At 44.0% G+C, this 26,299-nt stretch overlaps 1 protein-coding gene across 6 annotated transcripts in view; it reads left to right on the forward strand.

The window, feature by feature from the left end:
* LOC139756326 (uncharacterized) overlaps positions 1-26,299 on the forward strand; it is a 164,852-nt gene that overhangs the window by 121,189 nt on the left and 17,364 nt on the right. For 2 of the 6 annotated variants that reach the window (XM_071675652.1, XM_071675647.1), the window contains exons 7-8: positions 14,419-14,913; positions 21,621-23,328. The exons of the other annotated variants lie outside the window; for them this stretch is intronic. In XM_071675652.1, coding sequence (XP_071531753.1) covers positions 14,419-14,913; positions 21,621-21,895 — 770 coding nt within the window. In that variant the 3' untranslated portion in view covers positions 21,896-23,328. Of the gene's footprint in view, positions 1-14,418; positions 14,914-21,620; positions 23,329-26,299 lie in introns of those variants that run through there. 6 annotated transcript variants of the gene reach the window in all.

The following is a 26,299-nucleotide window of genomic DNA, read 5'->3' on the forward strand; positions in this document are numbered from 1 at the left end:
ACAAGTTACCACCAGCTGGTTCTCTAAAGTTTCACCAACTGGTCCTGTAGTCTCTGCTAACTTGGTACCACCTGGAAGGCTATTGTAGTCTCTGGTAACCTGTCACCACCTGGTTTACTACTGTAGTCTCTGGTAACCTGTCACCATCTGGTAGGTTGCTGTAGTGTCTGGGAGCCTAACTTCACCAGGTGGGCTACTGTAGTCTTTGTTAACCTGTCACAACCTAGTAGGCCACTGTAGTCAGGTAGCCTGTCTCCACCTGGTAGGCATTTGTAGTCTCTGGTATCATGTCACCACCTGGTAGGTCACTGTGGTCCCGGATAAATTGAGACCAACTGGTCCTTCAACTCTGGTTACCGAAGACCAACTGGTCCTGCAACTCCTGTTACCGAAGACCTACCGGTCCTGCAACTTATGGTACTGAAGACCAACTGGTCCTGCAACCCCTGGTACAGAAGACCAACTGGCCCTGCAGCCCCTGGTACCGAAGACCAACTGGTCCTGCAACCCCTGGTAACTGAAGACCAACTGGTCCTGCAACCCCTGGTAACTGAAGACCAACTGGTCCTGCGCCTCTGGTAACGTGAGACCAACTAGTTCTCTTGTCCGTGATCCCCTATAGCTAGTTGGCCTCGTAGTCTGGTAACTAGTGACCAGGGCCTGTACTCCTCAGTCCTGCAAGTAACATCTCTTCATAGGCTTAAGCACCTTGGTAACCAGCTGGCAATAATATTTAAGATGTTACAGGTAAGAACTGGTTCTGTCTCTAGTCTACAGTGGTCCAAAGAACAGGTTCTGTATTCACCAGTTCAACATGAAAACCAGTTGGTCCCATAGTATGACCCTTTTTACAGTTCACAACTGCTCCTGTAGTCTTTAGGGCTACAAGTAGCATTGGTTCAGTAGTTTCCATTGGTGTAAGTAACCATCTGGCCTTTTAGTCCCCAGTGGTATATATGACCATCTGGCCCTGTAGTCTCTAGTGGTACATATGACCATCTGGCCCTTTATTCCCCAGTGGAACATGTAACCATCTAGCCCTGTAGTCCCCAGTGACACTCATGACCATCTGGCTCTTTCGTCTCAAGTGATGTGTACGACCATCTGCCTCTCTGTTCCCCAGTGGTACGTGACCATCTGGCCCTGTAATACCCAGTGGTACATACGGCCACCTACCTCTGTAGTTCTCAGTGGGAAATGTGACAATCTGGCCTTGTATACCCCAGTGGGACATGCGGCCATCTGGCCCTGTAGTTTCCATTGCTACATATGACCATATGGTCTTGAAGTCTCCAGTGGCATGTGTGACCATCTGGCCCTGTAGCCTCCAATGGCACATGTGACCATCTGGCCCTGTAGCCTCCAGTGACACAAGTGACCATCTGGCCGTGTAGCCTCCAGTGACACATGTGACCATCTGGCCCTGTAGCCACCTGTGGAAAATGTGACTGTCTGGCCCTGTAGCCTTCAATGGCATACGTGACCATTGTGTCCTCATCTCTAGTGATACTTGTGAATGACAAGTTAAAGAGGCCGACCGATAGATACCCATGTAGGCGGCTGATAGATATCCTGGTGGGCGGCCGATAGATTCCTGTGTGGGAAGCTGGTACATCCGCAGATGGGCGGCCGATAGATCCCCAAGTGTGCGTCTAACAGACTCCCAGGTGGGAAGCCAGCAGATCCCCAGGTGGGCGGCCAGATAGACTCCCCAGTGTGAAGCCAGCAGCACCCTAGGTGGATAGCCAATAAACTCCCTAGATGGGAAGTCAGCAGTACCCCAGGTGGGCGGCCCGATAGACTCCCCAGTGGGAAGCCAGCAGCACCCTAGGTGGATAGCCAATAAACTCCCTAGATGGGAAGTCAGCAGTACCCCAGGTAGGCGGCCCGATAGACTCCCCAGTGGGAAGCCAGCATTACCCTAGGTGGGCGGCCGAGAGACTCCGTCGTGGGAAGCCAGTAGATCCCCAGTTGGGCAGTATCCCATTTTCACGATGTTTAGGCACAAACAGGTTGTTCTCGACACAATATTGTTATCTGTTGACTCCTGCTTTACAAAACCTCCTGCAGATATAAAGGAATATTCATGGACACAAACTGTTGTTTGACCGTGAAAAGGTTTATTTCAGACTCATATTGTTGATATATATATTATTGTAAAGTATATTGAAATATAATATAGATGTTGCTGTATATTATTTGTTAAATGTTTCAGATCTATACTAACAAAATAAAGATTTATTACATATGCAAATGAGTTATTCATTACCATGCCCAGTATATGGGTGCAGATGGATGTGTGTGTGCCTGTGTGTTTATGTCTCGGGGCGGACCTGTTAGATATCCCAGGGAGTACCTGGTAGATATTCAAGGGTTCATCTGATAGATATTCCAGGATACGTCTGTTAGATATTCAAGGATACATCTGTTAGATATCCTAGGATTTACTTGGTAGATATGCCAGGTTATAGCTGGTAGATATCCCAGGATGCACATAGTAGATGCCCAAGGATTCACCTGGTAGATATATTAGGGTGTACATGCTAGGCTCCCTAGCATGCACCTGGTAGATATCCTAGGACGCTCTTGGTAGATATATTTGGACACACCTAGTGGGTATCCTTGGATGCACCTGGTAGATATTCTAGGACGCACCTGTTAGGTATCCTAGGATCCACCTGGTAGACATCTTAGGATATACCTGGTAGGTATTCGAGCATGCACATGGTGGATGTCTTAGGATGCACCTGGTCAATATTCTAGGATGCATATGGTTAGACATCCTAGGATGCACCTGGTTTGATATCCTAGGATGCACCAGGTAGACGTCCTAGGTTGCACTTGATAGACATCCTAGGTTGCACCTGGGAGACATCCTAGGATGCACCTCATAGATATCATAGGTAGCACCTAGTAAACATCCTAGAATGCAGAGGATTTGGTGAGGAAGTTCAGAGATTTTATTTTCGTAGATTTTTATCGTAAGATGTAGTATTTTAAGAGTGTTCAATTTTTTATATTGACTTATTTTTGTATTTGATATACTGTGATAGTTTTTCAAGTTGTAGCCAAAAGTAACACGTCCCACATTGCAAAGACGCAATGTATAGAGAATTATGGAACCTTCCTACCCTTGCGTACTGCAATATGTAAATTATTTGACCATTAGTTACAGTAGAATGGGAAGGGTTCGGTCTCTCTGTCTTGGTAGAGCTCCATAGTACACCCACGACGCACCACCAGCAGTCACTCACATTAGTGATGATCCGTTTCAGAGGAAAACACACATATCTTTACTGACTCACAGGACTGAATCGTTTTTTGGCAACAGTTATCCTGTCAACAGTTTTGTAGATAGATAGCGCGAGTTGTGCGGAGTGCACGACCACGCGATTATGAGTCGTGACCCTCATGACTAAGAGACGTGTGGAGTGCATGACCTCATGAGCCAGGTTTATCAGGGGTAGCACTTGGACATTACCGACACAGTTTCAGTAGCCAGATCAACAACACCACTCAGCCTTACCACTACATTAGCCATACACAACAAGAACTGAAGAAATAATATAACACTGTAACAAGAAAGTCGTCTGCACGACACTCGTCTAACATCTTGCCGTTATTCCAGTATGCTAGTAATATATACTTTGAGCCTCTTCAGTATTCTCGTAAAATCTGGAAAGCCTCTTTTTTGAAAAAAAAAAAAAAGTATGGTTTGCTTTGCACTCTGGACCCACCTGAGAATACTTTGATATGGAAAGTTTTCATGGAATACGTAAAGTATCAGGGAAAGTCATATAGATTCCCAGAGCAGAAGAGTGTAGACAGTAGCCGTCTAAGCAAGAACTAAACTCCCGGACACATCTTACACTCTCAGTGTCTGTTGTATACAGCTACTCAGGGTAGCATCGCCATCATGAGTTAGGAGTGGTATAGTGACGCCCAGAACCATCTTCCACCCTCCGTATCAGGATTGCCTGCCCTGGTCGTATCATTTCGTCTCATTAAATACTAAGCTACCGGACTGAAAGCTTGACAACGTACATACACACAACACCTCTCCTGTTTGTTCAACATCTTGTACTTTTACCTCCCCTATTTGTTAAAGCTCTTGTATTCATACTTTTTTCGTCTTTCTAATTCCTCACAATGTGTCCTACCGTTCTTTTATTCTTCCCGGCCCTCCATCCCCCTTTTTTCGCAACGTTTTTATTCATTCAAATCCTGGGCTTGATGATGAGCATTTCTCTCCGTGACTGGAGCCATGGTCATAGTGTATCTATCCGCACCTTTTTCAGCCGTAGTTCCTTTGCTGCTCACCAGTAATCCATCTTATCTGTTTTCATTTTATTTGTCTCATTATTTTGCCTCATGTATTCCAGTTCTCTGTCTCGGAAGTTTTTTTTTTTTCGCTTTTTTGTCTTTCTGTCTTAGTGTGACTAACTGAACGCCACTGAAAATGTTTCGTCAAAATCCTTGGTCGTGCTATCAAGCTGTTTGCTGTCCAGGGAGGCCATTTCACTGTCATCCTCGGCTGACTTTGTTAAGAAGCTTGTCCTTGGCACTCACGCGTTCCTTACTAACGTTCCGTGCCTGTTGTATGTTGCCGTCATATCCGGCCTTTGCCTTCTAAATGGTCTTGTCCTTGAGGTCGTCTCCTCAGCCGTACTCTGCACCTGCTTTTGTCATAGGCTTATCCAACCCCCAGCTGGGTCAGTACCGCTTGGCTGTTCTCTTCATGGTTCAGTTTACTCTGTTACTTCGTATTTTTTTCTTGTTCTTTACTTTTATTATTTGACTTTGTATCTCATCTTTATCAAGATTATAAAAATTTCTTATGTACACCCAACAAAAAACTATCCTTGCATCTTTGTGTTGACAATATGACATAACGGACGAAGGATTTTGACAAATACTCGGGGCGACGGGGATCGTGCCTCACATTGGTAGCCTTGTTCTCTTTGTACATATATTTCTCAGTGTATGTAAGACGTAATATACAGTGTAAAGTATCCAGTTTTCAGTCATTTGAAATGCATTTTATTTATAGTTTATTTCAATAGTTATTACCGTACAAAGCAGCTACCAGAATTATTAAGAAATGCGTCTGGCATACCAGCACACTAACCCATCCGAGACAACAGCGAGTCGTAGTATTCATTTTGAAAAACATCGGACCCATCCGTAACGATGATTTCTTTGTTGGGTGTACCCACTTCCATTTTCTGCTCCCTAACCTACCTTCTTGTCAATGGTCTTCCTGTTGCTTCTTTAGTATATTTACGTACTTAGCTTTTTCTGGTTGTAAATAGCTTCAGATCTTTTGTCTTAGCCAGGATTAGCCGAGACTTTCTCTCGTTCTTACCTCGCATTTGTTGTGTAAGCCAAGAATTTTTCGCATTCGTACTCTTACCTAACATTTGTTGTGCTAGCCAAGATTAGCCAAGAATTTCTCTTACTCTTAACTAACATATGTTGCGGACATCCTGCCTGAAAGCTCTTTCCTTCAGCACGCCCCACAACCTCTCGCTGGTGTTTGTTTCCTGCCTTTATCCTTGATGTAGTCTACATTTTACTTTGACATTCTGATTGCATTTCTTCACTGCATTTCTTCACTTGTCTTACGTCTAGATTTATTGACAATTATTAGATCATTACCCCCCATCTCCACCCCCGCCTCTCCCTCTGTTCTTAACGAAGCCTGGTTTTCAAACGGCGACCATAACTGTCGACTCATTACTCGGCCATTCCTTATATAGTAAGAATTGATAACATGAATTATTGTTCATTGACACTTTACGTAATATTTTCTTGGACCCCTAAATACAGTTTTCCTAACAGCCGCACTCCAAACTCAGTTTTGAATACATACGGTGTGTTTGTGACCCCGTCTTTTGCATATAACTAAAATTATATATATTATTTATGCGTATGATTCATCATATATATATATATATATATATATATATATATATATATATATATATATATATGTGTGTGTGTGTGTGTGCTGATAACCCTGAAGAAAAATTAATCACAATAAGTCCCAAGTGCGCTTGCGTGTGCATCTTCGGGGTAGACTAAGGCAGAGGATCATTGTGTACCCCATACATGTAGGGGAAGGAAATGCGCTGTTTTTGTTTACAAGCGTTTGGCTTGTGATAAATCGGATCTGGCATCACGCTTGCCAAAATTTCTTTTACACGTTAAAGACCTTTAATTTGTGTACAGATTTGCCAAGGACAGAGCTATTCAGTTTATATAGATCTTCAGTAATATGCATGTTGCAATTATTTCTGAAGGTCTGTATAAAGAGGGTAGCTTTGTCATAAGCAAAAAAAAAAAAAAAAAAAAAAATAGCGTAAGTCCAAAACCGTGTGATATGACTATGACAGTCGCTGAGCCAAACGCGACTACCAGAGGCCGATCATATATGAACGGAAGTATTACATTTCTTCTTCCCATATGTATATTTTGACTTTATAGTGATCCTCTGCCTTAGTCTCCCCTAAAGTTTTGCTACACGAGAGAGGTTATCAGCAAATGATTTGATCACACGCATACCTGATACTAATGCAACATGTACACATTGCCGGACTCCACCTGCTCGAGATTGCACCGCGAGTGAAAAGTTAATGTGGCTAGGCTTTGTTATTGGGAATATAGTATTGTCAGAGAACGTCTCTACAAATGACTGTACATTTCCCTGCTACTGGAAGTACTGCAGCCTTGGGCTGCACGGGCCTCTAGAAAGAGATCCTGGGTAATACCAGGACTTTCTAAGAAATTTGGCCCTTGGGTAAATTTTCATACAACAGGAAGACTTTTAGATTGTTACAACATAAAATTGTCACCGTTAGACTTCAGAACTTTTTTTTTTACCATGTGGATTGGAAAAACATATGAAACGTCTTCCAAACATATTAAACGTCTTCCAGTATGGGCTCAGAGAATCCAAATGCCTTTTTAGAAGTGATAGTTGATGAACACGCTTTTCTGACATGGCTCGCATGAATATTGAGGACTACAATGTAAAGTTGAAATACTTGTTTAAGAGCCTAAAAAAAAAGTGGAATCTTATTAATATCCTAGAGGTGGAGAGCGTGTCTTTTTTTTTCTTTTTTTGTAGTGAGAGCTGTATGAGAAGCGTATAAACACAAATGTTATATACAGTAACGTTAATAGTATCATTACTATTATGTCAGTATTAATACTATCAGTATTATTGGATCGAGGAGAAACGTATATTTATAAATGTTATATACAATAACGATAATAGTATCATTACTGTTTTGTCAGTATTAATACTACAATTATTGTTGGGTCGAGAAACGTATGATTATAAATGTTTTATACAATAACGATAATAGTATCATTACTATTATTGATATTATTACTACCGTTATTGTTGGAATAAGGATGCTGCATCCTAGTAAACTAGTAGTTAATGAGTGAGTAACATGCGGCGTCTTGTATAGCGTGATAGTGTAGTGCCTTAGGAAATGTGGTGATGTTTGTGCCAGTGTATACAGTTCCCCTGGTGTTGTGGTAGACTTGGGCCTGGGGCTGTGTCGGTGTGACGACAGACATGTGGAGGAAAGGCGGTCTACTGTAAGTACCATGTTATATTCTTTGGTCCCTCGGGTGTGTGGTGTGGACTTGGTGGTTGGTGCTGTATCTCTGCTGTGTTCATGCTTCTTCATCGGTGCGGTGTAGTGGCAGGAAGGGTGAATTAATGTTAAGGAATGTGTCTGGCATGTGTCCTGTGGTTTCCGGGTGGTTCATATTGGGAGTGGGGTGAGGGTGATACAGAGCAGGGCATAGAGGTAGCGAGCGACCAGTGGCAGGATGGTGGGAGTGCACTGGAGGAAGGGAGGGTGTCGACGAACCTGCTGCTGCCCAAAACTTGGCCTCGTACCACTGTTCGTCACGACCACTTTTTTGTGAACTGTTTGTGAGAGTCTATTGTTTTATGCTTTTCTGTAGTACGTGAAGTGTTTTGTGAGATTTATGTGGGGGTAATAGCAGGACCTGGGTTGTTGATCTGTACGAGTCTGATGCGATAGAATGGCAGGGTAGCACAGATATTGCCACCTTGACTGTAAATTCGCTAATTACAGAAACAGTTTGGGGATGCATGCTTATGTGTTCTCCGCAGGGCATCGGGAGATCTCCAAAACTTGATATAAATCTCAGCGTCAGTCACCTGTTCTTGTGCTTCGAGCCTGTAGTTACTCCTAGAATTATTTATTTCCTCCCTTTTATCCTCATGAGCACGATGGCATCATTTTTGAGCACGACAGTACGACCCTTTGGGCATGTAGTGATCCGGCCTTTGACCTAACCTTTGTGGTTCATATCAGAGGCTAGGCCATCATACCCAAGGGATCGAAACCCATTGCCCAAGGGTATTGGTGGTGATATGATAGTTTTGTGTACTGGTGGTTAAGTGATAGTCTTATGGTTGATGGTGAAGTGAGTGTACACTGGTGTCAAGTGATAGTGTTCTGTGTTCGTGGAGGACTGATAGGGTGTACTGATGTTGAAGTGACTGGGTTTTGTACAAGTGGTGAAGGGATGATGTTATGTACTGGTGAACTGTTGGTGTTATGTACTGGTGTTGAAGTGATAAGTGTTATGTACTGGTGGTGAAGTGGTAGTGTTGTGTACGGTGATAAAATGTTAGTGTTGTTTACTGGTGGTGGTTTGATTGTCGTGTGTACTGGTGGTGAAGTGATAGCTTGTACTGGTATTGACGTGATAGTGTTGTGTTGTGATGGTAATATGATAGTCATGTGTACTGGTTGTGATGTGACAGTATTGTGTGCTGGTGGTGAAGTGATGGCGTTGTGTACTGGTGGTGAAGTGAGGGTGTTGTGCACTGGTGTTGAAGTGATAGCACTGTGTACTGATACTGAAGCGAGAGTGGTTTGTGCTGGTGGTGAAGTGATAGTGTTGTAAGCTGGTGACAAAGTGATATTGTGTACTGTTGGTAAAGCGGTAGTGTTGTGTGCTGGTTGAATTGATAGTGTTGTGTGCTGGTGGTTAAGTTATATTGTGTGCTGTTGGTGAAGTTATAGTGTTGTGTGCTGCTGGTGAAGTGATAAAGTTGTATACTGCAGGTAATAGTAGTGTGTGCTGCTGGTGAAAGAATAGAATTGTGTGCTGATGGCGAAGTGATTGTGTTGTGTGATGGTGGTGAAGTGATAGTAATGTGTACTGATGGTAAAGTGATTGTGTTGTGCTTTGGTGATGAAGTGACTGTTGTGTACTGGTGGTGAAGTGATTGCGATGTGCACTGATAATGAAGTGTTAGTGTTGTGTACTGGTGATGAAGTGATATGTACTGGTGGGGAAGTGGTTTTGTAATGGTAATTAAATGATTGTTTGTTGTTAGTGAAATGTTAGTGTTGTGTATTGGTGAGGAAGAGAGTATGCAATAGTGAAGTGATTTGTGCACTGTTATGGACGGTGAACGTGTATACGTGTTGAAGTAATAGTGTTATGAACTTGTGGTGAAGTGATAATGTTGTGTACTGGTGGAACAGTGATTGCGTAATGGTGTTGAAATGATTGTACACTGACAGTGAAGTGATAGTGTTGTGTACTGGTGGTGAAGAGAGTGTTGTGCCCAGGTGGTGAAATGATTGTTTACTGGCGGTGAAGGAATAGTGTGTATTGGTGGTGAAGTCATATGTGTTGTGCAGTGGCAAGTGATATTGTGCACAGGGCATGAAATGTGCTGTTTTCTGGTGTTAAAGGGAGTTTTTTCTGTAACACTGTTGAATGGCTGGATGTGTACTGGTGGTGGAGGAATATGGTATTTATTGGTGGTGATGGGTGTTTTCTGTACTGTTGGTGAAGGTTGTCTTGTGCATTGGTTAACAAAGGATTAACGTTCTTACGGTAAAGGGTTGTGTTGTGTGTTGGTGTTGATTTCATTTTATGAAGGTATTAATATTGTGCTGTTGGTGAAGGTTTGGTGTTGAGTGGTGGAGGTGAAGGAATAGTGTTGTGTACTGGTGGTTAAGAAATTGTGTCGTGTACTGGTGATGAAGAGGATTGTGTGCTAGTGAAGGGATAGTGTCGTGTACCGATGGTGAGGAGATAGTGTTGTGTACTGGTTGGTGTAGAGGTGGGTGTTATGTGCTGGTGGTGTTTTGTGCTGGTGGTGAAGGAAGTGTTGTATACTGGTGGTGAAGGGGTGTGAAATACTGTTATGGAAGGGAATGTTGGCAGTGAAGGAGGTGTTGTGTAATGATGATGAAGGGTCGGTTGTGTATTGACGGTGAAGAAAGTATTGTTTTCTGGTGATGAAGAGTTGTGCACTGGTGGCGAAGGGACAGAGTTGTATACTCATGGTGAAGGGACCTTTCTTTTACTGGTGTGGTGATGAAGGTTGTGGTACTTGAAGAACTGACAGGAGGTGGTGGGTATATTTGATGGTGAAGGCATGCTGAAGTAGGTGGTGAGTGTATGATGGTGGAGGTTTTTGATGGTGATGGTGAAGGTTATGATGGTAACGGTGGGAGTTGTGATGGTAGAGTCAAGTAGGACGTACTATGCTCCTGGACTCGTATATATATGTTCAGGACCTGACCACTGAGAGGCAAGGCGAATCGGAATTAGGATATAAATAAGCCATCATCTTGAACACGAGCCATATCCAGATTTTATCGATGGACATGATAGTATTCTGACAGTTTTTAGCTGTCGAATCACACACATTCCTGCCTGCGTCCCTGCTTGATGTTGTCACATTATGTTGATGGTTTGGCTTTAAAAAAAACCCTGGTTCTGTCTTTACCAGCAGAGGTCATCCATGCACGGTGCTCACTACGCAGGATTGCCTCTGGTAACATTCTTGAATGGGGGTTCTTTGAATTCAAACCTTGAGGACAAGAAATATATTTCCCGAAGCTTCATGAAACTTTTCGAGTCGCTTCATTTTTCTTGGGATGTCCACTTTTGGGTGTAGGTGTCCCGCCACATGGCTCAGACATTACAGACACGAGGATGACCCTTGTAGATATTTTCACGTCAGTAGTTTGGACGTCAGGATGGACCTATGAATCTTTGATGAGAGACTTTCCGAAGACGGTCCATATACAGAAGTGACGAGTCGAGAGCCAGAGGGCGACCCTTACGCACACTGCTGGTGGTCGCTCCGCGGGGCTTCCCTTCCTGTGTTCTCCTCAGACGGTCTCATGGTGCCCCTTCTCTAAAGCCATCCCTTCCCCTCCCCTTTCCCTTTTTGTAAAGCATGGAACACGACAATATGATCCTTCAGCACGTCGTTACGAACCTTTGAGTAAGACGCTTCGACCCTTAAGTTTAATTGCCTGGCCTTAGACCTGACCCTCAAGGATCAGATCAAAGGCCGCCCCAACATACCCAAGGTTTCTACCGTCGTGCTCAAAGGTCGCATTGTCCTACTCAAGGGTTTTAAAGGTTAATGTTACATTAGCCATGACCCTGTGTAAAGATATATCCTTTTGCCAAGGATCGTAGTTTACGAGTGGTATTACCCTATCAGCACCACATCTCTGTACTTCCCAGGCAATGTACTACGTTAGGTATGCCCTCGACCTGATTCGGAAGCTCTTGGCCTTCTTCAGATGCTGTTGATGTTACATTCTGAGTAATGATAGAGTATTACATTTCTCCTTTCAAGTAGTGGTAACAGCATTTGTACCCTGATGGCAGTATGAACCCTGAACCCGAGGTAAACGAAAAAGCAGAAAATGACTTTACACAGAGACATCAGAGAAAGCATAGTGCAGGTACATACTCCTGTAGGATGATCCCTGTGACTCGCTCAGTATAAAGGCCATGTAAACGACTAATAATAGCAGCAGAGTCTAGACATGTTTCTGTTCACAGGTGTCTCAGTGTCACCCTCGTGTACATAACAGTAGTGTATTTAGCAATGATGTGAAACATGGTAACACAAATGCTCAAATCAAAATACCTATCCACTTTTAGTTCAGTGGATATGTACACTTGTACCTTTCAACTTAAGTCGACGACACTGTAAGGAATGACTACAACCACACTAGTGTTTATATGAAGAGTTATTTTTAGATATCACACACACACACACACACACACACACACACACACACACACACACACACACACACACACACACACACAGCGTTACTGACCGTGAGTCAGCATGGGCTCGCATGGGTTCGAATCCCGGGCGCGGCAGTTGGGCCACACCCAACCCAGCGATCCATCCTTCCCCGGGGTTGTTTGATAAATTGTTACCTAGCTTAGGCTGGGGTGTTTGTCTGTGTGTATGTACACACACACACACACACACACACACACACACACACACACACACACACACACACACACACACACAAAAGCAAAGACATGGTATTTATATACTAGGTTAAGAGACAGGGCCAACAAGACTGTAAAACTCACCACAAAGAGTAAACACACACACACACACTATTTGCTTATACATATGTATTTGTATGTGTCTGAGTCCTTGCGCTTGGATTTCTTGTGTGTATGTATACATATATGCATGTTTATGTATATATACATACTTGGGTATGTTTGTGTGTTGGTAGTGTGTGACGTACGTCAGAGATGATTCCCATGTATGTCTAGCGGTATTTTGGTACACGTGGCAGAACAGTGATGGTTGATGTCTCCCATGGTACACTGTGTGTGTGTGTGTGTGTGTGTGTGTGTGTGTGTGTCTTTTAGTGTTTCCAGTGGTAGTGGTGTTTAGAAATACCTTGTGGTACTGTCTAGTGTTTGTCTGGTACCATTCGTCTGTTGGAATGTGCTGTAAATGTGTGTGTGTATGTGTGTGTGTGTGTGTGTGTGTGTGTGTGTGTGTGTGTGTGTGTGTGTGTGTGTGTGTAGCACATCCCACTGTGGTGTGTCTGGGAGCTTTGTAGGTATCCTTTCCTGGTTATATATGTAAGGTATGTGTGTGGGATGTAACAGTGTGTAGTAGGTGTCTGGTATACCTTTACTGGTAGTGTCTTCGTGTGTGGCTCAGTAGTGTGTGTACTGTGGGTAGATGTTTGTTGCCTTCAGTAGTGTGCTTTTTGTATTTGTAAGAAGTTTGTGGTATCTCCTGTTGCATCGTGAGTGTGGCAGGTGTGTGTGTGTGTGTGTGTGTGTGTGTGTGTGTGTGTGTGTGTGTGTGTGTGTGTGTGTGTGGTACGAGACCAAAATTACTAAGTCTGGTTAAAAGGAAATATATTTTCTCAGATGATAGATTTGAAGCCCCAGGTGTTGAAGGAGCGTGGCTGGTCGACAGAGACGTCAGCTAGTTGGGTGAGGGTCACTGTAGGGGTGGTGGAAGCCATACAAAGTGAGGTGAGAGCATGGCTGCCAAGTGGAGGCCTCTGATTTTGGAATGGAAGTTTGGTGGTTGGGAGGTTCTGCCTCCACTAGTGGAGTTGTGTTCAGTGAGTTTGTGGCCTGATGTACAGGCTTAGTAACTATTGGCCGCAGGTACTGATAGAGGGACGTGGGAGTTTCTGATATTGAGGTCTGCGCTAGATTGGGAACTGGAGAACTTATGTAAAGGGACTGAGAACGTGGGTTAGATATTGGTAGGTACGATTGGATGGTGTTATTTGATAGTGAGGGCGGAGGGTGGCACGGAAGACGGGGACCTGAGACAGTGGAGTAGGCTCATCGTTAGCAGGCGGAGGCCACTGATGATAGGACGTTGGTCCATTACAGTAGGTTGAGGCTGTTATATTGGTTTAGATCTCTCTTAGAGTACTGTGGAAATATGTAGGTAGAAAGTGTAGGCCGTAGGTATTGTGATTTGGGGGGGGGACGATATGGAAATGGATCTGTGATAATGAGATGGGGACATGTTTAGGAAGAGTGGGCCATAGGTACGGGGTATGGTTACGAATGAAAGATGAGGTTGGTGGAGTTAGACGCTGTTAAGAGATGAGTGGCGCTCAGGTAGTAGGGCAACAGCGTCAACTGGAGGAGTCTTTAGGTGCTGGGGTGTGAGCTCAGGGAACTTAGGAAGGTGATTGTGAAGGGCATTGGACCGGGTTACGACACGGTGGGGGTGACCCTTACTGCAAAGGTGTGGGAGCATAGATAGAGGAATCTGGGGGTTAAGGAAAGGTACTAAGGAGCCAATAGATAGGTATCGGGTGAAATGTGTAGTGGGGAGGAGAGGAAACGGAGTATGGGTGAAAGAGGACAGTTAGAGCGGACGGAGGGAATGGTGGATGTAAAGAATGGTTAAGACGGTTAGGACAGGAAGTGGATAGTGAGAAGGGACGGATGCCGGGGTTAGGCTCAGGAGGGGCTGGGAGGGGAGGTGTGGGGTAGTGGTGGTGGAGGTGGTGGTGGGTGATGGCGGTGAGCGGCGGCTGGTGAGGCGGTGCTGACGGTTGTCTGTTCCCGCAGGTGGTGGTGCCAGGGTGAAGCAGGAGACCGGGGAGGTGTTGAAGATGTGGTGGGGGGACCCGGAGGGTGAGGTGGGCGGTACGGGGAAGGCATCACCACCGTCACCACCACCACCGTCACCGCCACCACCGCCGCCACACACCACCACAACAGCAACAAGCACAGTAGAGCTCGGCGCCACCTGGACTCCCTTTAACCCGGCGCCGCTGACCCACTTGGAGAGCCTGGCCCACTCCACCTCCTCCAGGAAGAGCGAGGTGATGGTGGGCGGAGAGGTGACGGTGGGCCGCGCCCTCCCCCCCAACGCGCCCTGGTTCCCCTGCTCTCATTGTGGCAAAAGCTTCCGCACGCGCGTCACGCTCTCACGCCACGAGAAGATCCACACAGGCAACGCCTTCCCGTGTCCCGTCTGCCCTAAAGTCTTCTACCAGGTGTCCAACGTCAAGTACCATGTGCACGCCGTGCACGGTCGCCAGTACGAACCACCGCCCCGCGGTACGCACGAGGCGCTCTGACCTGCCACGTGTACCCGCCCACGCTCCACGCCACGCACTCACACTATTACTCTCCGCCTCTCCCTCCTTCTCCTTCTCCTCGTCTACTCACCTCCAATACTCACCAGCAAGAGATTTTGTAGCATCTCTGTCCTCTTTTCCCCGTGAGAGCTTCTCTACCTATTAGTGGGTGGTGAGATCACTGACATTTAGGAACCGCCCCCATGCTGCCCCGGTACCTGTCCTCAGCTCTTACTTGTGGTCCCATGGCCTTATCTCTCTGTCCTTAGCCCGTACTTGACCCATGACCTTGTTTCTCTCTCCCTTCAGTCCTTACCTGTGGTCCCATGGCCTGGTCTCTCTCTCCCTTCAGTCTTCACCTGTGGTCTCATGGTCTTGTCTCTGTTCCCAGCCCTTTCCTGTGGCCCCCATGGCCTGACCTCTCTATCTCCAGCCCTCACCTGTGGTCCCACGGTCTTATCTCTATTCCTAGCCCTTGCCTGTGGTCCAGTGGTCTTATCTCTGACTCAAGTCCTTACCTAAAGTCCCATGGCCTTATTTCTTTGTCCCTAGAGCATACCTGTGGTCCCATGGCCTTATCTCTGTCCCCATCCCTTACCTTTGCTCCCATGATCGTATAACTTTCTTTTTGTCATTAATATTCGTAAGTCAGTGAGTAAGTATTCTAGTCCTTATCTGTAGTCCCATGCCATTAATCTCTCCGTATTCTGCCCATATATGTATTCCCATGGCCTTGTCTTGGCCTTTCCTCATTGCCTATGGTTCCATAGCCTTGTTTCGGGGCTTTCACCTCTACTATCTGCCCTTACTATGTCCAAATATTTCCTCTCCATCACCTGACCTTTCCATATCATTGCCACAAGCCCTTACTTTACCACCACCAGCCTTCTCTGTCTCCCTGCCACAAATCATTATAATATCACCATCTTCTGTCCTTCTTTTTTCTGTCTCACTACCAGAAGCCATTATTTTCTAATCACCATCCAGCTCTGTCTCAACTATCACCTGCACTTAACACTTATCATTATTACCACCTGACCCTACTCTATCACTTCCACCCGCCTTTATGGCCAAAACCTGACCTCACTGTATCATCACCTGGTGCCCATAACTCTATTACTACTTTTTTCCTTACCTTACTGTATAACTACCACCTTCCCTTACTGTATCACTACGACTTGTCATGACTGTGTCATCACCACCTGCCTTTACTGCCTTGTTACGGTTCTCATGCTGCTATCTTAACTGGCTTCGCTATCGCCTGGACTGCTTATATACCACTCTGTACGTGGGCTCATCCGCTTGCCTTCCCACCTCTTTACCCCGTCTCATGGTGGGCTCACCCATTTATTCACTCCCTCAGAGTGGAGCTCACGCACTTATCCACCCCATCAGGGTGGGCTAACCCACCTTCCCACCCACCAGGGTAGGCTAACCCACCCACGTATCTTTATGTTGGGTTCATCCACCAATCCATCCTCCTCTCTGTAGGGCTAATCCACCGCACTTACTCTCCTCAAGGTGGCTTATTCCACCTACCTATCCTCTTAACACGCATGCTAACCAAAGCTCTATCCTTCTCCTATCGCAACATTACCATATATATATATATATATATATATATATATATATATATATATATATATATATATATATATATATATATATATATATATTATCACTCCATCTGCCTGTGATTGCACCGCGAATGGAAGTACTTCTTATTGTAAAGGAGACCATCATTTCCCTGCTACTGGAAGTAGCGCATCCTTGGAGCTGCAAGAGCTCCTAGAAAAAGGGTACTGAGTTATATATATATATATATTTATATATATATATATATATATATATATATATATATATATATATATATATATATATATATATATAAATGCTTCCGAACCACCCCAGACAACTGTCAACGCCCAAATAGAAATGAAAAGCGTACTCCGACCGTATATTCCACATCCTATACTTGCCGATCCTCCTCTACCCCAATAAACTCGACGTTAGACAAAACATAGACCCCACAAGCACCAAAAACCATCCTCCCAACTCGGTCTTCAGTACCACTTCACCAGACATAAACCTTGAAGAAACTACACACCTCAGTCATGTACAAGTAACCCTTTCTTGCCTGTATTCTGGACCCATGTCTCCAGAATTATAAACACCTCCCCAGTTCAGCTTACCACAAGACCCTTAAATGTCCAAAATACAACATCTACATTAACGTAACTAAACACGTGTTACATGTCCTATGATTACCCCACCAACACAGATACACATACACACTTTCACCACACTTATTGACCACTGGTATGCTCAGTGTATGTGGACGGCGTCCTGCGGGAACCCCAAATGAAGTGGATCCTGCGGCAGAGCATCCTGGTGTGTTCTCTCTCTCAGTCACTCTCCTTACTACCACTTTTCTCTCTGACACTGGACTTGGGCACTGTCTGTCCTTACGTGACCAGTCCATTTCACGCCACCTATCGTCCCGTGCCATTTCCTTTCCAACACGTGCAACCTCTTTCTCTTGCGTTCACGTCCCAAGACTCTCATCCACACAACATTATTGGTACAAACATCTTCAAACGTACCAATTTTTCCTCTCTTACAGGCACAACAACAGACCTCTTCTTTCTTATGCTTCTGAAGAAAACCCAGGTACTTTCCATCCTTATCATTCATTCTTTCATTCAATTCAACCCCCATAGTGTCACCTGGTGTCACACATCTGAACACTCCTTTCTCCAGGTACTCTCTAATTCAAATTTACCCTCAAACTATCATGTTGTAGTCTAGTGACAAGGATGCAGTCTTCCAGAAGGTGACTTTTCACTCGCGATGTAACTACACGCATTTATTTCTAATCTGTAATTACCTCAGGGGGACTGATTTCTTGAAAGTAGTTCTTGTGGTGGCCAGGACCTTCCTAAAGGGTCTAGCAACCCAGCGCAACTTCCGTTACCAGGGAAATTTAGACTCCGTTGGAGTAGGAAGTTCTTTGACGAGACTGTACTTCAAAATGTTATAACCTCACTAACTGACTTTCGCTCGCGGTGTAACTCGAGCAGGTGGAGTCCGAAACACACATACACACACACACACACACACATACACACACACACACACATATATATATATATATATATATATATATATATATATATATATATATATATATATATATATATATAATCACGCAGAAGCAAGGTAAGATTGGCTGCTTTGCAGCGGGAAGGTCCTCATTGACGTCTGCTGGCGATGACACGGATTTTTCGTGATATATATATATATATATATATATATATATATATATATATATATATATATATATATATATATATGACATAGTGAGTGGATGTAGGCAAATGAAGCCAGTCTTCGTCTGTTCCTGGCTCTATTTCGCTGACGCAGGAAACGGCGAACTAGTGTGAGAATATATATATATATATATATATATATATATATATATATATATATATATATATATATATATATATATATATATATCGCAAGGTTTTCACTCACTTAGCTCACTCTTACACACACAAACAAACACATTAACCTATCAACTATTGCCCATTTTCCTTATGGGTCTTTTTTTAAGGGGGGGGGGGGGTTAAATCCTAACCTTGCCTTCCTGTTGTGCATTTGTCCATTCCTTCCTCGCTGTCTGCATACATTTACTTCATTTTGGCTCAGCTTGTGTCATGGTGGCCTTTAACTCTCTTGCTGAAAATATGCCTCCCAACACCCCCTCTTGAATGTTTTCTTGCCTTGCTTTATATATATATATATATATATATATATATATATATATATATATATATATATATATATATGGATTTGTGTGTGTGCGTGTTTTATCTTAAATTATTTGGTTTCCGGCAATGGATATTACTTGCTTGTTGAACATATAATTTCAGTGTGACTTCAGTTCGAAATGCCTTCATTAGCCCTGTTTGGTGCTGAGGTACTGTAGGTAGTTAACAACACGTGTTAACCTGACCCCGAAAGATTTTATGACCTCTGGCACATGATATGGAAGAATGTGGAAGGTAAGTCGAAGTCACTGACCGAACATAAACACCCTGCAGAAAACGCGACTCGAAAACGCGACTCAGCCAACAGCGTAGGTTGGATGGTTGGAGGGGTTCATGATATATACCTTAACTACGGTGTTTTCTGATTCCCATGGGCTAAGTATCTGTAGATAGGACACAACATGTAGAGATTCAATGACTGGATGGTGTAGTAGCTGCGTTTACAGCAGTGTGGGGTCTATCGTTAAAGTTAGTGTGCGAATAACGCCGGGATCGCCATATCAGAGAGCAATTCAGATTGCGAAACATTTTTGTGTCCACAAGATCATTCTCGGCATATATTCATAAGTAGCATCCTGAAATTGATTGATCAATTTCATTTTTATTTTGAGGAGATCACCTTACGTTAAGATTAGAAATTACTAACAATATGTACTGAGGAAGTTCAACGAACGAGATGAAGATAATGACTGTGACAGACAGACAGAAATTGAGAACCAGTATCCCCTTTTGTCATGACATCAGTGGAAATTAGGAAATTAAATACTGTGCGTTAGCTTGCAGTATCTCCCCCCACCTTTTTTTTTTCTTTTTACTACCGAAAGCCAATATAAAGTGAGGTAATTTTATTTAAGATTTGCAGGTGAGCAAACGACGTTGTTGCTTAAGATGGACAGAGAACATTGCCGACATATTCTTATGTGGTCATATCTGTTGCAAAAGAATACAGATTCGGGCAACTAAGATAAATTTAAGTTCTTGCTAATTAGTTTTTTAGATATCGTGGATTTGATTAACACTTGATTAGCTTTCGAAATATGGAACAACATATTCAGCAGCATTAACTTTGTCATAAATACGAGATAAGTGTATTTTGATATTTGACTTCTGAGTCCTGTGAAAAGTGTTTTAAGTATTTCACACATTGAGGGTATAAGAAACGCACTGAAGACCAGCTTACTTTTAGTTCGGTAGAGAGGAGGCAAAATGTAAACATGATGAATAATCATGGTATAAAGTATAAACTTATGAATTAACACGATACAGAGTAAATGACAATGAAATGTCACGATAAATGACACGATGAATTTTTATCACAGTGCGAAGCTATATTTAAGAACACCCTCAAAAATGTTGCTGGAGAATATAGTAGATATGTTTCAAAATCAGTGAATGCTTTTCTGAATAGCACCTCGAGGTGAGCTGGGTAGAGCTGTGATGCGGGCGAGGGTGAGCAGTGGGAGGAAACGTATGTCAGTCTTGCAGTGTCTCGTGATGACGCATTCTCCACACACCAGCTGATCCTTAGCACCTCACCTGTTAGAGGGAAGTTAGAACTGACTCCTGACACTTCCTCAGGAAACTTACTGAAGTCAAGTCAGTAAGTACGGTAATGTTCGTCACGATTATGAAAAGATTTTCTGAAAACTGAAGAAGAGAAAAGACGATTCTTACGATAGGGTGCCTGGACATTCATGCAAATGGATATACATACCTGGATTCAGTCTTCGTTTTCCTCTGATCAAGCGTGCCGTACACTGTCATCGGTGGCAACAGAAATAGGATAGACTAAGGTACCGAAAAGTGTGATACTATGAGGTGTACAGGTGTCACAGAATGTGCTTTGTGGGTCGCAGTAAGAGTGACAGGCACACACTATCATATGGTCACAAGGTTATAAACGTTTGATTATGTCAGTTGAAAAGGGAAACGCAGTTATAAACGTTTGGTTTTCTTGTTTATGTTTATGGAACGTGCACTTCCCTTGTTTGCATGAAAAGACAGACACCTGACAGTCAGGAAGACAAGACTTCTGTTTTCGTTAGTGGATGACGTATGTTGTACCAGATAGGTGTAATGAAGGCTAGAGAACATGCCCTTAGATTGGCTATCGCAAAATTAGATTGGCCATTGTATTATTAGATTGGCTAATGTAAAATGAAGTAAGGAACTTAATTATTGATTACCTTAAATCGCTTCACCGTAAAGCTGGTGTCATGTCTCAGATGGTGAATACAAGGTTCCTCACACCTTAACCTTACACCTCCGTAGCCCGGCCAGTACTAGCCCTTTATTTTTTCCCCTTTTTTTTGTACAAATCCTCCTTTACCACCTACCATCTATTATTTCTCTTGTCATTGCGTTCCATCTCCTATTCCTTGGCTCGCTCTTTTTCTTTCTCGTCTCCCCTACCTCATCTTTTCTCCGTTTTCTCTCTGCCATCCCGTCTTGGAAGCTTGAAGTTTGTACTAATATACTGCTGGATATGTTCTCCAGTGCTAACAGACTTGTGTCCTGTTGCCTTCTCGCGGCCCCCCTCTCCTGGTCACCCCTTTCCCTCCTCCAATAGCTAAGATCTCTTGTTCACTGGTCAGCAAGTTTGTCAGGGAGTCTTGGCGGGAAGGGTGTGCTAGCTGAATGTTTTTGATCTTTAAGCTTGTGACTGGTGGCTTGGAGCATCTGGAGTGTCACTTTGAGAGCACGCTGGCTGCTGCACTAACGCACGCTGGTATGTCCTTCACTAACCTGCCGCTGCTGCCCCTACTACTACTACTACTACTGCTGCTGCTGCTGCACTCCCCACCCATTGACACTGGCTTGCTGCCTCCCACACTGACCAACTCTTCTCCTGCAGCAGTAGCAGTAGCGGCCGTGTTGGGTAGGAAGCTTCAGCGTGCCCCTAGATGTCAGGCATGTGGGGAGTGCGGTAAGACATTCCAGTGTCGGGACTCCTTGCGGCGACACCAGAAGATCCACCGCGGCACGGCGCTTGCCTGTCCCGCCTGCACCAGGCTCTTCGTCCAGCGCGGCGACCTCACCCGACACCTTCGCCGCCGACACCCAGACCTGGCGCCGCTCGTCCCCACTCCCAAGTTCTCAGTCGACCCACCTCCGCCACGCCTTTACTGAACTACTGCTGTAACATCCCTACAAGTTTGTGTTATGGCTTAATCTCGAGGCTATGTCTCACAGTTGCAGACTACGGCAGTAAATTTTTATATATACATATATAGCGATTTGCTGCAGGCACAGTGTTACGCTTCATCAGTTCTTAATAGTAAGTGCACTAATGTACAGTGAGCCGTAGTGGGCAACTGCTGGGGCAGCTTGTTGTGACGCCTAGCCTGTCTGCTCGGCCTATTGGTGTGACATCCCAGGCGACTTAAGACTTGCTTACGTCGCTACTCCTGTAGTAGGTTAGGCAAAGGTGTTACTCTGTGTCTAGTGATATGAGACTCCGCCAGTGGCCAGGCCGGGCTGGGGACGAGACCTGTAGCCTGTGACTACACTGGTGTTCAGGTGACTGTGAGAGTGTGTGATGGTGCGTTCGGGAGCGTGGGGGCTTGCTGTGGGGCGGCGGCGGCGGCGACGGCGGAAGCCTGCCAGCCAGCACACTCTTCAGGGACTTATACCAGAGCCTCGCTGTGATGGTGGAAGTGGCCTCACCTAATGGCAACCTTGCCCGCCATCGTTCAGTTATACCAAATCCTCCGGACATTATACTCTCGGTTACCCACAAACATCTTTTACCTACAGCATCATACAGTCCTTAGCTTCGGAATTTCAAGATCTGTGTGAAAGTAAAGTTATTGAAAAGTTAGTTGATATTCATATGTTGTAGGTAAAGGTATATGTTGGGTAACGGAGGTGGTAACAGTGCACACACGAGTGCCTTGGGCTAGGTCAGACATAGGCTCTGAGGGCGAGGTCAGACACAGGCCCGAGGGGCTGGGTCAGATATAGGCCCCAGGGGCTAGGTAAGATGCAGGCCTTGGGGGCTAGATCAGACATTGGCCCTGGGACTAAGTCATACAGGCCCTTGGGACTATTTCAGAATGACCCTGGGAGCTGAATTAGACACAGACCCTAGGGGCTGGCCCAGTCGGAGGCCCTACGGGCTGGGTATGAACCCATTGCTTAAGGGCTGCTGGGTCAGACACAGGCCCCGACTCTTGGATAAGTCAGGGGCCCTATGGTCTGGGTCAGAGACTGGCCCTGGGACTGGGTCAGACTCCGGCTCTGGGGCTGGGTCAGACACAAGACCTTGGGACTGGGTCAGACACAGGCCCTGGGGAATGGTTCAGACCCTGTTCCTAGGAGCTGGGTTAGACTCTGACCCTGGCAACTGGGTAAGACTCTGACCCTGGCAGTTGTGTCAGATTCAGGTCCTAGGAGTTGGGTCAGACTCTGGCCCAGAGGGCGAGGTCAGACTCTGGCCCTGAGGGCTGGGTCAGACATGTAGCCTTCACTTGTGTTTTATCAATAAATTCTGTCATGTATGTATGTATGTATTACAGAACCACTTGATATGTTATTTATGACAAGTAAAAATTATAATTTTATTGGCTTTTTCATTAGCCTTATGACCTGACCCATTGGAAGTAATAGTTTCACATGTAATGACAAAAGCTGTGATACGCCGCTATATCCAGTAAACTATATGCATGGTTTTAACTTCAAGATTGCTGAAAGCAGTTAATGATAGTGAAAAATGTTTCATATCCAATGTAAATCATGCTTACTGAAAACAGTAAACGATAATGAAAAATATAGAGATGAGCAGACAAAAAAAGTTTACATTTGTGCTTGGAATTTGTATGAAGAAACACAACAGACTATTGGACATCACTAGATGCATTAACATTATAATCAGGTGACAGTTGTGTGGCCCATCTGTGACCTGACCTAACTTTGAGCACTACCGAACGACTATTGTGTATGATGACCTAGGTCAGGCCTTGGTAATATCCGAGGGTCGTACAGTAGTGCTCAAAGGGTTAAGTCGTAAAGCATTATAGCAGTCATATACTAAAGCTAGAATTAATTGGCAACCTGTAGGATCAATGTAGCACAAGGAGCATAACACACGAAGGTTTGCAGCGTTTAGGAACATAATGACTCTGGCAGCATGTAGGACCATCACAGGTCTGGCAACGTGTCGGAAACATCATATCTTTGGCAACGCGTAGGAGTATTATATCTCTTGAAACATGTAGGAGCATCATATACTAGCAACGTTTAGGACCATCATACCTCTGGCAACGTATAGGAGTCTCGTAGCTTTGGCAATGCGTAGGATCATCATGATGGACAACACGTAGTATCATATCTCTGTCAAATGAAGAAGAAACAACTCTGGCTATAAGTAACTTATCAAAACACCTGAACTTTCCCCTCTTGGAAGCATGCTTTGGTCCAGCCCATCCCAAAGAAAGGAGACCTTGCAAATCCTGACTATTGCCCTATTTCTATTCTCTCTCTCTCTCTCTCTCTCTCTCTCTCTCTCTCTCTCTCTCTCTATATATATATATATATATATATATATATATATATATATATATATATATATATATATATAATATCAACATTATGAGTCTGGCAACATAAAGCAGTAACCTTATATCGACAACATTGGACCCAGCAGAATAGGGAGGACCTAATATTATGCCAACTGGCTACATGATATCAGTATTAAACACCAACATGATACCTTGCAGAATCATATCTCAGACAGTGTATGATAATGACAACTGCTTCACTATGGCAACATGTAACATGATGATGACATACCTGGTGACCGCAGGCGACGTGCAATGTCAGCATCATAACTTTGGTAACTTTCATCACGAATCATAAATCTCACATAACTTTTACGATTTGAAAGGAAAACTACCAACATCATTTCTTCGGCAGATTGACTTATATAACAGTTAACGGTAACATACTCTCTAGGAATATGAAGTAGCAATGGAAACCTGTTTACACGTAATGGAATATTTTTGAGATGAGAACATAAACCAAAAATATCTGGAAGATAACAGTCAGCATCATAGATATGACGTCAGTATGATTGATATGGTAATATGTCAGTATCATAGATATGGCTCTCATTATTATTACTAGAAACATCTAAAACTCTTGTAACAACCAACATATACCGTTATTATAATTATAACTGGTTGTATGTATTACCGTTATAACCGTAGTAACGTGTATTATTGTTGTAACTGACCATGTATTACCGTTATAACTATAGTGACTGCCTTTCCTTTATAACTGGATGTATATATTATGGTTATAACTGTGGTAACGTGTATTACAGTTCTAATTAGTTTAGAACTGTGGTAACATGTAGTACTGTTAGGTTACGTAACTGCATCATAACATGATATGGTTAAAGCTTGAATTACTGTTGTCACCTCAGACATCATGTAATACTGATGCCACATCTGGCATCTGGTATTGTTACTGTTGTCGCCTGACATCATGTATTCCTATTGTCGCCTCTGACATCATGTATTACTGTTGTCGCCTCTGACATCATGTATTACTGTTGTCGCCTCAGACATCGTGTATTACTGCTGTCGCCTGACATCATGTACTGCTATTGTCGCCTCTGACATCATGTATTCCTGTTGTCGCCTCTGACATCATGTACTACTGTTGTCGCCTTTGACATCACAGTTGTATACATTTAAGAACATTTATTATTATATTAACTGGTAGAGTGTATGGCATTAGTGGCAGCCTTCGTATGGTATGATTGAGTGGAACTTTAGGGAAGTGTAGCTCTGAGTGGTTTCAGAATACGCTGAGACCAATATTCCTTAGGTGTTTTTGTTTTTGTGATTATTCCTCAGTGACCACAGCAAAGGCCAACAACATCACATTAGGAGCCATAAGAATTATAATAGTGTCGGGATGAAGGACTTTACTTATTGTAGACGCGTTGCTTTTAGAAGTTTTCGTCCAGTCCCTGCCAAGTTTGATCTCAGTAACCCTCCAGGGGGGGAACCAAGCAGAACCTACTTCTTGGTCTGCAAAACTGTATAGTATTCACGCTACGTTCTCATGAACTGAGAAATCCCCAAGAAGATATTTACAGTCTTCTGGGCACAGTCCCAGAGTTTACTCCAGGCTGTATTCCATTCCATCTTATGGTTCACAAAGTCCAAGATTGGACTGTAAGAGCAAACCCACTGGAAAAGAGTGTAGGATTTTGCTGGTGCTTGAACACGCTGGGTGGAAACAGTAACGATATAGCAGAGGCTGAGGCCAAAGTAGCTATATCTAGCAATTTGTATTAGTCATACCTCATAAGGATATTTTGAGTAGGGGAAAAAAAATGATAGATGGAATTGGAGGTCCGAAAGATTAACAGACTACAAGGTGTAAAGAAGGGTGTTGAGGTATGGCCTTTATCCTCCACCAGGAATCGCCGTTTTGCGACAATTCTTTGTCAGTTGAGGACTGGTCATGTGTCGTCCCATGCTCACCTAATGGTTAGGAGACCTGCCCCAGTATGGAACTCCA

The sequence above is a fragment of the Panulirus ornatus genome, chromosome 21 (genome assembly GCF_036320965.1).
Source record: "Panulirus ornatus isolate Po-2019 chromosome 21, ASM3632096v1, whole genome shotgun sequence".
NCBI lineage: Eukaryota > Metazoa > Arthropoda > Malacostraca > Decapoda > Palinuridae > Panulirus > Panulirus ornatus.